The sequence below is a fragment of the Mauremys reevesii genome, linkage group 9, assembly GCF_016161935.1.
Source record: "Mauremys reevesii isolate NIE-2019 linkage group 9, ASM1616193v1, whole genome shotgun sequence".
NCBI lineage: Eukaryota > Metazoa > Chordata > Testudines > Geoemydidae > Mauremys > Mauremys reevesii.
The window spans coordinates 56,843,124-56,855,453 of NC_052631.1; the positions used below are offsets into that span (position 1 = coordinate 56,843,124).

Consider the following 12,330-nt stretch of genomic DNA (forward strand, 5'->3'; position numbering starts at 1 on the left):
AGTCTTTTTAATCTCTCCACACTCCTAAGCATTTTTGTTGCTCTTCTCTGTACTTTTTTTCAATTCCAATTTATCTTTTTTGAGATGGGACGACCAAAACTTCACGTAGTATTCAAAGTGTGTGCAGACCATGGATTTATGTAGTGGCATTATGGTATTTTCTGTCTTCTTATCTATGTCTTTCCTAAAGATTCCCAACATTCTGTTTGCTTTTTTAACTGCTGCTGCACATTGAGCAGATGTTTTCAGAGAACTATCCACCGTGACACTAAGGTCTCTTTCTTGAGTGGTAACAGCTAATTTAGACCCCATCATTTTATATGTATAGCTGGGATTATGTTTTCCAATGTGCATTACTTTGGACACTGAATTTCATCTGCCATTTTGCTGCCCAGTCACCCAATTTTGTGAGACCTCTTTGTAACTCTTTCCAGTCTGCTTTGGACTTAACTGTCTTGAATAATAGTGCATTATCTGCAAATTTTGCCACCTCACTGTTTTCCTCTTGTTCCAGATCATTTGTGAGTATGTTGAACAGAACTGGTACCAGTACAGATCCTTCAGGGACCCCACTATTTACCTCTCTCCACTGTGAAAATTAACATTCATTCCTACCCTTTGTTTCCTATCGTGTAATCACTTACTGCTCCATGGGAGGGACCTCTCCTCTTATGCCATGACTGTTTTACTTTGCTTAAGAGCCTTTGGTGAGGAATCTTGTCAAAGGCTTTTTGGAAGTCTGAATACACTATATCCACTAGATCATCCTTGTCCACGTTTGTGGCCCCCCTCAGTGAAATCGAGTAGATTGGTAAGACATGATTTCCCTTTCAAAAGCCATGCTGACTCTTCCCCAACGTTGTGTGGTCTTGAATTACAACTTGGGCCTGGTCTACACTGGGGGGGCGGGTCGAACTTCGCGTAGCTGAACTTGAACTACCTTAGTTCGAACTACTTACCCGTCCAGACGCCGCGGGATCGAAGTCCACAGCTCCCCCGTCGACTCCGCCACCGCCGTTCGCGGTGGTGGAGTTCCGGAGTCTACGGGAGCGCGTTCGGAGTTCGATATATCGCGTCTAGATGAGACGCGATATATCGAACTCCGAGAAGTCGATCGCTACCCGCAGACCTGGGCGGGTAGTATGGACGTACCCTTGGAGGGGTGTCTCAGAGATGACCTGGCTTGAGGACAGCAAGCTGCCATTGATTGCCTCCACCAAGTTGTAGATAAGCTTCCTTTGCACCAGTAGGTGGTTTGTTTAGCAAATTTAGTGTCCATGAAATTACCAGAGGCTCCAGAATCTATCAGTGTGAGCTGTGTGCAGCTTGCTTTGGGTGTAGACAGGCCTCAAAGTTGGAGCTTGAACAGAAAGTGAGATTGGCAATTGTCTGTGGCTGTTAGGATAGGTAGCAGAGAGGGTCTGCTTGGGGAACTGATGTCTATTGTTCTGGCCAGCCACTTCCCCTCTCATGAGGCTGGACCTGCCTGTTTTCCCAGACTACCCATGGGACAGGACTTCACGGAGCACCTGGTGGCAAAGTGGCCTCGTTCTCCACTGTACAGGCATAGGCCATTGAGAAAACGCTATTCCTTCTCTTGATCTGAGGTCCCGTTCATGTCATGTCTACCTACATGGCTTCAGGTCCAGTGATTGCATGGAGGGAGTGGGAGGGGAACAGGAATAGGGCAGGGCCAGGTGGGGCTGAGCACATACCTTCCTTCTTTCCTGGCATCGAACAGTTGATTGTCAATTTGGATACACAACACAGGTCAATGAAGGGGAACAATGTAGTGGTGGGGGTTGACCTGGGCCAGTTCATTTTTAATAAAAACACCGAGGAGTCCTTGTGGCACCTTAGAGACTAACAAATTTATTTGGGCATAAGCTTTCATGGGCTACAGCCCACTTCATTGGATGCATGGAGTGGAAAATACAGAGGCAGGTATAAATACACAGCACATGAAAGGGTGGGAGTTGCCTTACCAAGTGGGGGATCAGTGCTTACGAGCCAATTCAATTAAGGTGGAAGTGGGCTATTCTCAACAATTACTTTTGTAGTGCTAATGAGGCCAATGTAATTAAGGTGGCCCATTTCAAGCAGTTGACAAGAAGGTGTGAGTATCAGCAGGGGGAAATTAGTTTTTGTAGTGACCCATCCACTCCCAGTCTTTCTTCAGGCCTACTTTGATGGTGTTCAGTTTGCAAATTAATTCCAGTTCTGCAGTTTCTCACTGGAGTCTGTTTTTGAAGTTTTGTTGTTGAAGAATTGCCACTTTAAGTCTGTTATTGAGTGTCCAGGGAGATTGAAGTGTTCTCCTACTGGATTTTGAATGTTATAATTCTTGATGTCAGATTTGGGTCCATTTATTCTTTTGCGTAGAGACTGTCCAGTTTGGCCAGTGTACATGGCAGAGGGGCATTGCTGGCACGTGATGGAATATATCACATTGGTATATATCACATTGGCATATACAGATCTGTCACAACTTACGTGCATTTAACATGCGTGATTTCAACTTTACGCGTACGGCCGGAGTCGGGGGGCATGGCTTCAAGCGGGGGAGGGCGTGGCCTCAAGATTTAAAGGTCCTGGGGCACCAGCTGTGGCTGGGAGTCCCAGGGCCTTTAAATCACCCAGGAGGCTCCCAGCTGCAGAGGTGGCAGGTAGCCCCTGTGGCGAACTAAAGGGCCCGAGGCTCCAGCCATCGTGGAGCTCTGGGCCCTTTAAATGCCAGCCCCAGCCCGGCTGCCAAAGCTGTGGGTGGGATTTAAAGGGCTCCACCGGGCTCCTCGCCGCGGCGGAAAGCCCGGTGGAACCCTTTAAACCCTGCCCGCAGCTCTGGCAGCCGGGCCAGGGGGGCATTTAAAGGGCTTGGGGATATAATTTTGACTATACGCGGTTTTCACTTTACTTGATAACCCCCGCCTAAGACTTGCCTGTATCACATTTTTAATCTCATCCTTCAAGCCTAGCCAGAAGTGGTAACACTGCACTGCTTCATTCCAGGCTTTGTCAGCTACCTGGGGACAGAAGTGGGTGGCGTAGGCTGTGACAGGGGCCTTGTCTCAATAACTGCAAGGCAACTTCGGCAGAGCGGGCACAGTTTGGGTCATCAAACATGAGTGAAAAGACACAAATTCATCAAAGTCATTGAGAATTGTGTCCCGCCTTCTCTTCCTCCCTACCCCCAAGGAGTGGCAATGCACAATCCAGTGCTTTGCCTCTCAATAAGCTGATGACAATCCCTACTCTGGTTTGGTTCTTTGGGTAGAACATCACCCGGAACAGTAGACATTGCTTGAGAAACCATCAGCTCTCTCGTAATGGGAGCTTTGGGCCTAGATCTTGGGCTCTTTTCGCTGACGGCACGAGGGGGCCTGGGACTGCTGGGATCTGTGATCCTAGGAAGATGTTTTCCCACTGTAGCTTGGGCCCTTGGTTCTGGTGACCTCGAACTAGCTCCGCCATCTCAGTGGTAGGGGAGCCTGGAAATGTTATTTTGCTTGTAGAGGATAGCAGCTGGCATTATGAAATCCACCTTGGCCATTAAGCCTGACCGGGGTCAGTCTGCTCAAACTGGCAGAAATTGTGATGGGGATGGTCCCTGAGAATCACTGGACCAGCCCCTGGCTTGAGGACTGGCTGGAGCCTAGCACAGGGATGACCCATCACCACATGCAGCTTCATCAGGCTCTAGCTCAGGGATGATTCGTCACCTCACAATGGGGCTTGGTGACATCTCCCAGCCCATGGGTCTATTATTAGTAGTTGAATGTTAAGGAAGAGCGAGGAACTCATGGCATTAGAATTGCCAGCAGGAAGAGCCGACAATGCTTAACTCAGGCTCTGACCGGCTAAAAGCCTTTCTGCACAGCTTTAAACTGCATTTTTTAAATCATTTCCATCAAAGCAGGGTTTTCAGCTCCAATCTAAGGGTCAGTGTATGGACTGAACCTGTAGCAGGCATGCCCGCAGGACCAGCACTTCTCTGTGCACCCAGCAGCTTTGGCAGAAATTGTTTTCTTTTCCATAAATAAATTTTAAAAAAAGATTCTAGCTCTTAGAGTTCTGGAGAAAACCTCCTGCATGTAACCTAATGCAGCACTGTCTGCAGAGGAACTCCACTACATGGGTTTGGTTTTACTGCAAAGAAAAACCTGCAGCCCCATCTCAGAGCCTGGATCAATTGACTCAGGCTTACAGGTCTTGGGTGGCGGAGCTAAAAATAGCAGTGTAGGCATTCCTGCTCAGGCTGGAATCTGGGTTCTGAGACCTGGCGAGGGGGTAGGGTTCTCTGAGTCTGGGCCCCAGCCCTAGTGAGAACGCCCACACAGCTATTTTGGGCCCTGGAGCCTGAGCCTGGCAAGCCCATTGCAGTATATACCAAGTGCAATGTGGCCTAATGTTGCCCGAAGTTTGTCTGCTGCCCTCCAGCCTTTAGTCTGTCATAAATGAAGCCATTCTTAATCCTTTCGATGGCTGACATTTGCCAAGATGCTAGCCCGGGGGAGCGTGTTTAGAGGGGTGTGTGCAATGTCTGCAGTCGCCAAATGAACACAAGAGTCACAGGAACCAGTTGACCCTCTATTAAGTATTTAGCAGACTTCCCAGGGCTGCTGCCCAATGATACGAGACAGCCAGAGTCTTTCCTATCAAACATGAAAATGTTTTATTAACATACAGAGAAGAAAAAGACAGGGCATAACATGTCATGATTTGCTATATATTGCTCTTTCCAAGACAAATTGATGGACTGGAGCCCTGTGACAGGTTAACAGTGTGTTTGCTTTCACAGACATTAGGTCAAGAAACCCACTAACCCTGGGTTTCATGATAAGATTCTCTCCTCTCTCCACCACAGCTGGCCCATCTTGTCTATTTCACTGTGATACAAGGAACTGTCAAGCACTTGGCTTGGGAGGGTGCAAGGGCTGCTTTTCTATAGCACTTTCCATTGGCAGGCTGCAAAGCCTTTCTCTAGTAGAGGCCTGATTTCAAAGGGGGAGTTGAGCCACAGCTGGATTGAGTTTGTGATGCTCATCCTGGTGAGTCTTTGACAGAGCCATGTGTAGAGGGGGGTGGTGTTTGCACAGGGCCAGCCTGCCTCTAGATGGTGCCATCAGTTTCTTGCACTCGTGATCACCAGATTTCCTAACCCGAATGAAAGGGGATTGTTAAAAATAAGCATCCTAGTTAGCAGGAAGGCAATTACCCTGCGGGGACGGGAGGGACGGGTCCGCAAACAGGAGCTGATTCACACACACAGGCTTATCCCATGATTGCTCAGCTGAGGACAACTGACAGAGAATAAACCTCCTTGTAGTTTACATGATCTGAAACCCATCTGGCTTCTGGTAGCTGACGGGTGACTTTCTCTGATATCTCAGGGTGTCAGGACATAACAACTGCTGCATGAGCCCTAAATTTGGCTCTGAAGCCCTCCTTGTCCTCTTTTTCTTCCCACAATGAGAAGAGAGGAATGGCTACATACATGCTTAATTATTCTATCTGCCTCTCAAAGCTGGATGCATCATGTAGATATGATCTTGTTCTGTGGATGGCTATGTCATTGTATTAACATTTTTTGCTGGTAGCGAAAGCTAAACTTAAGGCCGAAGAATAGCTTCCATTGTAACTCCCTGTTTTCAGGTGCCCATAACTTTCAGAGATTTTTTTCCTTTCAGGCAAGAATTTTCTGGGGCTGGTCTTAGTCCAACAATGATATTTTAAGGCTGGGGACATTACATTTAAATGCATCCATCATACAAAAGGGTTCAAAAAAGCATATACAGTTTCCTGTTGCGCCAAATAAACTTTGAGATCTGTTGCTTTTGACAAGAGAATTACAGAGGGTGCCCCAGTGAGCCTCAAGGGACCAGCTATGCTGAAGGATACTGAGGCCCTCATTAAACAAGAACATGGCTGGAGCCACCAGAATCTAGAGCTGGAATAAATTCGCAGCAGCCTATTTGTTGCAATATTTATAATGTGGATCTGAGGCTGTTTTGAAAGATTTGAAACATTTATAAAACTAAACATTGATTTGCATGCAATGGTTAATGTGGAAATGAATAAACCTGCTTCTTTAGGATGAAGAGGCAAGGGGTTTGTAGCTCTTCTATGTCTGGCTGTTCAATACAGTGATCTGCATTCCCCCAGGGTGCCTGTAATTGATGTCTGTCTGGTTCGAGCTCCGCAAAGTGCCCTGAGCTCTCCTTCCAGTGCCAATGAGCAGCTTGTGGCTGTTGAAAGTATAGGATGTTGTGTATTTACCGCCACCACTCAATGCTTATGGCTGAGAGCTTCAAAGCAGCCCTTGGGGATTTAGAGGTACATTTCCCATTGAAATTAATGGGAGTGGTGCATCTGCCCCCTTCCTCCCACCGCCCAATATGTCAATATAGCACAAGGCAGCAAGGGGGTCCCCAAAGGTGGAATAAAATGAGTCACAGGCCCAAATTCGTTGCCAGCCTACTGAACAGTAGGAGGACTTGCCTGAGGCCCCTTTCCATGGTCTGGGTTAGTGAGGAACCCTGGGTGCTTTCTTTATGTGGTGGTGTGATAAGGGCTAGCTCTTTGGGGTTGGTACTGGCAACATTTTTGCACAGGGAAGATACTAACAAGGGGCAAAATTACAGCTATAAACCAATGAGCTTCCTTTTTTCTCGTCTGCAAACCCCTGCTTGTGCTACTGTGGCACAGTGTTCAGCTGAGTGCTGGGGACCTGCACAATCTGTCGCTCTGCAGCTCATCCAGCAAGCGGTGCTCCAAGCACTAGGGGGATTGGACCCTCTTCCCATGCCTGTCCCTTGAAGCACAAAGCACTTTGGCCCAGATCCTGAGAGATATTTAAGCACTTAACTATCATCCAAATCAATGGTAATTAGATGCCTAAATATCTCTGAGGATCTGGGCCTCTGCCATGGTCCAAAGTCTCTCTTGAACCAAGAGAAATAGCCCGTTACTGTCTTGTTAAGTGAGTTAATGCCCCTTTTGCCTCTCCTTCTGCATTCTGAAATGCTGCCATTCCTAAATGAGGCATCCTCTCTGCTCCTGCCCAGGGCCCAGAGAGAATTGGGGGGGGGGGGGGGGCGGGGGCGGGGCAGGGCGTCCGGCAGACCAGCGCCAGCCCCAGCGCGCGGCCGCGTGGGCGGGCTTCCCTTCTCGCCCTCGGCGCCGGAGCGGGGGGGGCGGGCGGAGCCTGCCCGGCCGGAGCATGACAGCGCGGGTGCCGCCGTGGTCAGCAGTTCTGCGTGACTGCAGCGCGTGGCCGGGAGTCCAGCCAGCAGCCGACAGCCGCCAGCGCGCCCGCGCCCGCGCCAGCGTCATGCCAGCCGGCGGAAGACGGGGAGGCCCAGGGGGGCCCAAAAAAACCTGGGGGGGGCCCGGGGGGGCCCCTGGGGCAGGGGGGCCCTGCCCCCCCTGCCCCTCTTGCCCCTGCTCCTGCCACCTGCTCCCCTGACCTGTCCGCCAGGGAGATGGCCACTGCCAGCTCTAGCTCTTGAGCACAGCCCTCAGATCCAGGCATGGCAGGATCATGGTGAAATGAACTGCCTGAAAACCAGCAAAGGAGCCTGTGTAAGGTCAAGGACATGAAGAGCAATGGCTAGAAAGCCCTGAAGAGCAGAGGGTATCAGGACAGAAGCTAGCCAAGCTGCCTGGGGAGTGCTAGCCCAATGGGAATTGACATGCTGGGGAGGGTCTACTGTTCTTTCTGGGTTGGTTTCAGCTTGTTTGGTGTGTTGATTTTACCATTTGGGTTGACAGCAGTTTGTCCTGCCATGTCACCTGCCTTGCCTCAAAGTCACCTGAAAATGACCACCAGACTTGTCAAACTGGCTTGCAGCTTTTCCTCTCCCACAGGAGCAAATCTCCAGGACTCCCTCCTCCAATGGCTCTCTCCCCCCACAAGCAGCGGCTGCCCTCTCCAACCCCAACTGCCCCTTTTTCTGGCCCGTTAGAAATTCTAGGCTCCATATGCCAAAGTTTAGGGCGACTTAGCCTATTGACTCACTTAGCCTATTGACTCACTAACCAATGGGGTGGAGAGATCAATTTAATTAGTCAGCTGTCTCTGGTTTTAAGATCCTCTCAGTCTCTCTGCCACTAAATGCTCTGATTCCAGAGTGTGGGGATGTTGACCATGTTTGGGGTTAATGCAGGGGGGTATGGGGGTGCTGATGTCAGATCACATGCTGAACAGGAACACAGAGATTGGGGTTTATATACACACACGCTCAGGTCATCTGTAAGCACATGGAAATACCAGAACCCTGACAGAAATCACAATGATTTAAAAATACTTGCTGTTGAGAAAGTGCCCTCCAGCCTGGAGCACTTCAGCCACCAATGAAACTACAGCCACCTCTGTGGTGGGGGGGGGAGAGAACACAGTAACAGCAGCACTGTGTAACTCTTAGGAGGTGAAGGCAAGAACAGCCCAATCAAGTGTTGTGGGCATTTAGCTGGGCAGACTGTAATTACTAGAGTGGCTCAATTGTCAAATAATTTTTTCTCATTGCGAATTGGGATTTTTTCAAAATGGAAATGTTTGCAAAGCATGTCAGTGTGTGTGTCTCTGTGTGTAAAGCAAAATACCAAAAGTGAAACAAAACTAGGATTTTTATTTCCATTTTTTTCCTTTTTCCCTCCTCTCCCCACCCCTTTTTTTTAGTGGCAGAATGGAAAAGGGGGCAAAGAGGCAAATAAAGAAAAGGAAAGAAAGGAGGAGAAAACCTGACCCCCTCCTCCATGAAAATTCCCCATAAAAATGTTCATGACATCATTGGAATAAATGCAAGATTGTTCCTTTGTGGAAGCTGTGGGGTGAAAGCCCATCTGAATGGTCGACTATGTCCGTGAAGGCTCTTCACCATATTCTGAGCAGCTCTCGTAAGCCCTATGCTGGAATCTGGCCCCTGTGCATGAGGGCTCCCAGCTGTGATGCTAGCACGGAGAGCGACGGGCCTATAGACCACCATGAGTGGGCAGAATTGTGAGTTTATGGCTAGTCTGCCAAACGGCAGTGCCAGCAGCACCATGCTGGAGCATTGTTTCAGTATTGCAAGAGAGGGACCAGTACGTCCTAAGGAGTCTCCAGCACCACTTCTTGCAGCACTTGGGGTTTCCTTAGAGGTCTCTGAACTGTGTCCCTGAGTTTGATGAATCACACAAATGGACTACCAAGGGACGCGGTGGCTTTGCTATCTCTGGAAGCCTTCAAATCAAGACAGGTCTTTCTGGTAGACAGGCTTAAGCCAAGCACAAGCCAATGGGCTCAAGCCAAGAGGAACTGGATGACATTTTCTGGACTGTGATATATAGAAGATCAGAGAAATGATCTAGCAGGCCTCTCTGGCCTTAGACTCTATGAATTTATGCAGTACAGTGTTCCTGTAGCTAGGTACGCAGCCAGCATTGCTCAGACCCAATGGTGATCAAGGGTTCCCTTTCACTTCTAGTTCATCTCCTAACTTAGGTGACATGTGCAGTGAGCTTGCTGGCATCTGTTCATAGCACAACCCCAGCAGAGCTGATCTTTCCTGTTCAGAAGGACCAGGACTGGAGCAACATGCTGCAGATAACAATTAAGGACAAGTTGGCAGAGTTGAGTGGTGGATGACAGCCAACAGTGCCTGGTTTTTGCCCACGTTGACTCTAGCCAAGGCTGCCATTCCTGTGCTTGCCTTTACAAACACCAGCGTGACCAGACACAGCTCTCACTGTGAAGGAGCTGCCGGAAAGGAGAGGGGAGAAGCTACAACAGTCCATTTCTTTGTATGCTACAATTTCAAAAAAGGAACATTTTCTTAACCCCATTTCTACTAAGAATATAACATCACCTAAGCAGCTCTATTCTATATACATCACTGTGTTGTTACACTATAGACATGCAGGGTGAAATTCACCCATGGGCAGAGGGCAGCACAATTCCTAGGCACCCTCTGAGCTTAAACAGGGCTTAAGTGGTGCCTCGGACTTCTGCTGGCTGGCTGTCCAGGGTGAATTTCACCCCCAGTAATTGTGTCCCAGCAGCAAAGAGGGGAAGGCTATAGGCCTGTGATGCAGCTGCTTTGGTTTCACCTGAGCTTCTTAATGTATCAACTTGGAGGATCAGAATTGACCTCCGCCAGTGATGTCCCTTGTCAGTTTAAACGTGACATCACCCACAGCACCATCCCTCCCCATCTAATGGTCTTGCCGTCTGGAGACAGATAGCGCCGTGGGTCACTCAGCTTCTCCAGCAGGATTTAAAACCCAAAAGGTCCTTTGAGGAAAACAAAAAAGATGATTATAAAGGAACAGATGAGAAGTGAGGTTCCAAGGCCCCCGGCAGTGGCTAGTTCAATGGTAAGTGAAGTGTTGCTGCTTTTTCCAATGGATCTGTGAAAGGAAAGCAAGTGACTCAGAGCCAGCCAGCCAGGAAATGACTGTGAGTGGGATGGATGGCTCCTTTCAGCTCTTGCGGCGAGCTCTCCAATTGATTTATGGTTCTTTAGGAAGAGCTGTACTTATTACTCAGGTGGGAGCTGCTTCGGTCCAGCCCCAATTCCTGCCCGTTGGCTTTCCACTTCCCAACAGATCCCTTATCATCCGTTGGTGCGCTGCTCAAGGCTGGTCTCTGGCACCAGCAGCACAGACAGGACTGGAAAGAGGTACACAGAAAGAGGTTAGGAGCTGGGACTATGGTGAAATATCCCCTATTACTGTCAAGAGGAAGGGTAGTCTTGTGGGTAAGTGATTGGCAGGGTCTTGGCCTGGGAGAATATATACATATATTATCTGGAAATAAATTATCTGGAAACAGACTTCAAGTTATCATACTTTGAAATTGTTTGGTGACCCTGTGGTCTTAGGGGCCATGCCCTTAAGGGCTGAACTTCACAGACAGAGTCTTGTCGGGGCATTGTGATGTTCTTGTTGTTATGTACAGCCATTTGGAACAAGGTACAGCATAAAGCAGAGCTCTTGCAGGCATCGTAAGCACTGAAGACCACAGAACCCTTTGTGTGACGGGATCTCAGCCCATGCATTGTCTGGGAGCCATTTGCTTTGACTGCTGGGCCAGAGGAAGACAAAGTTTAAACTTTACTCCTGGGGGAATTCTGCATCACTACGCATGTGCAGAATTCATGTCCTCTGCAGATTTCTTTGCTTCCCTGCAGAAAAATTACTTCTGACGAGGAAGCAAAGGGAAGCCCACAAGAGCAGTCATGCATCCCCCCACTGCAGCGCAGGCAGGTTGGTTTGGCCATCCAGAGCAGCTGGTAGAGAAATCACTGCTGGGGTGGGGTGCTGTGCAAATGTGTATGAGAGAGAGACACTCTGTCCCTCTTGCTCGCTATTGTAGCATGTTTGGTATGGAGAGGCAGGGCTTTGGAGTGTTTCTGAGGAGGTAGGCATGGGGCAGAGCAGAATGTAGCAGCCTGCCTTCTTAGTGAATTGTTCCCATTGTCTTTGTGAATTCCCGCAGGAATATAAAACAGGTGTAAAAGTTTTAAGGCTCCTTGACATTGCCAGAGTGGTGTAAAGGACAGTATGGCCTTACAAATGCTTATGGTGCTTTAGTGTCCAATTTAGAATTGGTCTAAATTTTTGGACTGAAAAAAATTCCTATCAAAATGTGCTCCATAACCTGTTTGGTGCTGACCTTTTTGGAGATGGTCAATAGCCAATATAAATTGTGAGTTTGATTCCCCAGCCCTCACTTGCTCTTCAGTTGCCTACAATGTAACACTGAGCATATGGCTGCATATATTTGTTGACTAATAGCTAGAAATAAAGGGTCAAACCTAGCTACATTACTATTAGACAAGGGAGTTTGGGGATTTCCTCTAATGCACCCCCACTCCCATTCTCCATCCACTGTATTGTAGTTTTAAAAAATTACCAACATAATTGAAACTGGTATGATTATATTGCATTATTTTGACAAATAAAATTTGCAGAATTTTAAAATATTGTGCGCAGAATTCCCCCAGAAGTAAAACTTGACTTTGTTTCCCCATGTGCTTTTGGTCACGTTTCAATGCTTCCTGAAAGCGCATGGTGCGCCACTGCTGCTCGTGTTGCAGGGAGCATCAGTTGTTGCTAGCTCCAGATCAAAACCCTCTGCTCCACTTCACAGCCCTGCTGAGTGTAGCACGGGATGGGAGTGAGACCATCAGTAACCAAAATGGAGACCCTTTGAGCCATCGTAAAAATAGGTCACTGGGGAGGTGCTAGGGAGAATTCGTTTCATTTTGGTCCCTTCCCAAATGGGAATTCATCCTCTAAGGACTACTAGACAGTGCACATGAGTGGGAGTCAGGAGACCTAGGTTCTATT

At 48.4% G+C, this 12,330-nt stretch overlaps 2 protein-coding genes across 3 annotated transcripts in view; one reads left to right on the plus strand and one right to left on the minus strand.

Moving 5' to 3' along the window:
• LOC120371671 (DNA-directed RNA polymerases I and III subunit RPAC2-like) overlaps positions 1-8,712 on the plus strand; it is a 34,410-nt gene extending 25,698 nt beyond the window's left edge. The window contains exon 6 of the mRNA XM_039487701.1: positions 8,678-8,712. The gene's annotated coding sequence lies outside the window, so the exon portion shown is untranslated. The remainder of the gene's footprint in view (positions 1-8,677) is intronic.
• The window catches only part of LOC120371669 (endothelin receptor type B-like), a 69,323-nt gene continuing 65,677 nt past the window's right edge, over positions 8,685-12,330 (minus strand). For both annotated transcript variants that reach the window (XM_039487692.1, XM_039487693.1), the window contains one exon: positions 8,685-10,648. In XM_039487692.1, the coding sequence (XP_039343626.1) occupies positions 10,499-10,648 (150 nt within the window). In that variant the 3' untranslated portion in view covers positions 8,685-10,498. The remainder of the gene's footprint in view (positions 10,649-12,330) is intronic.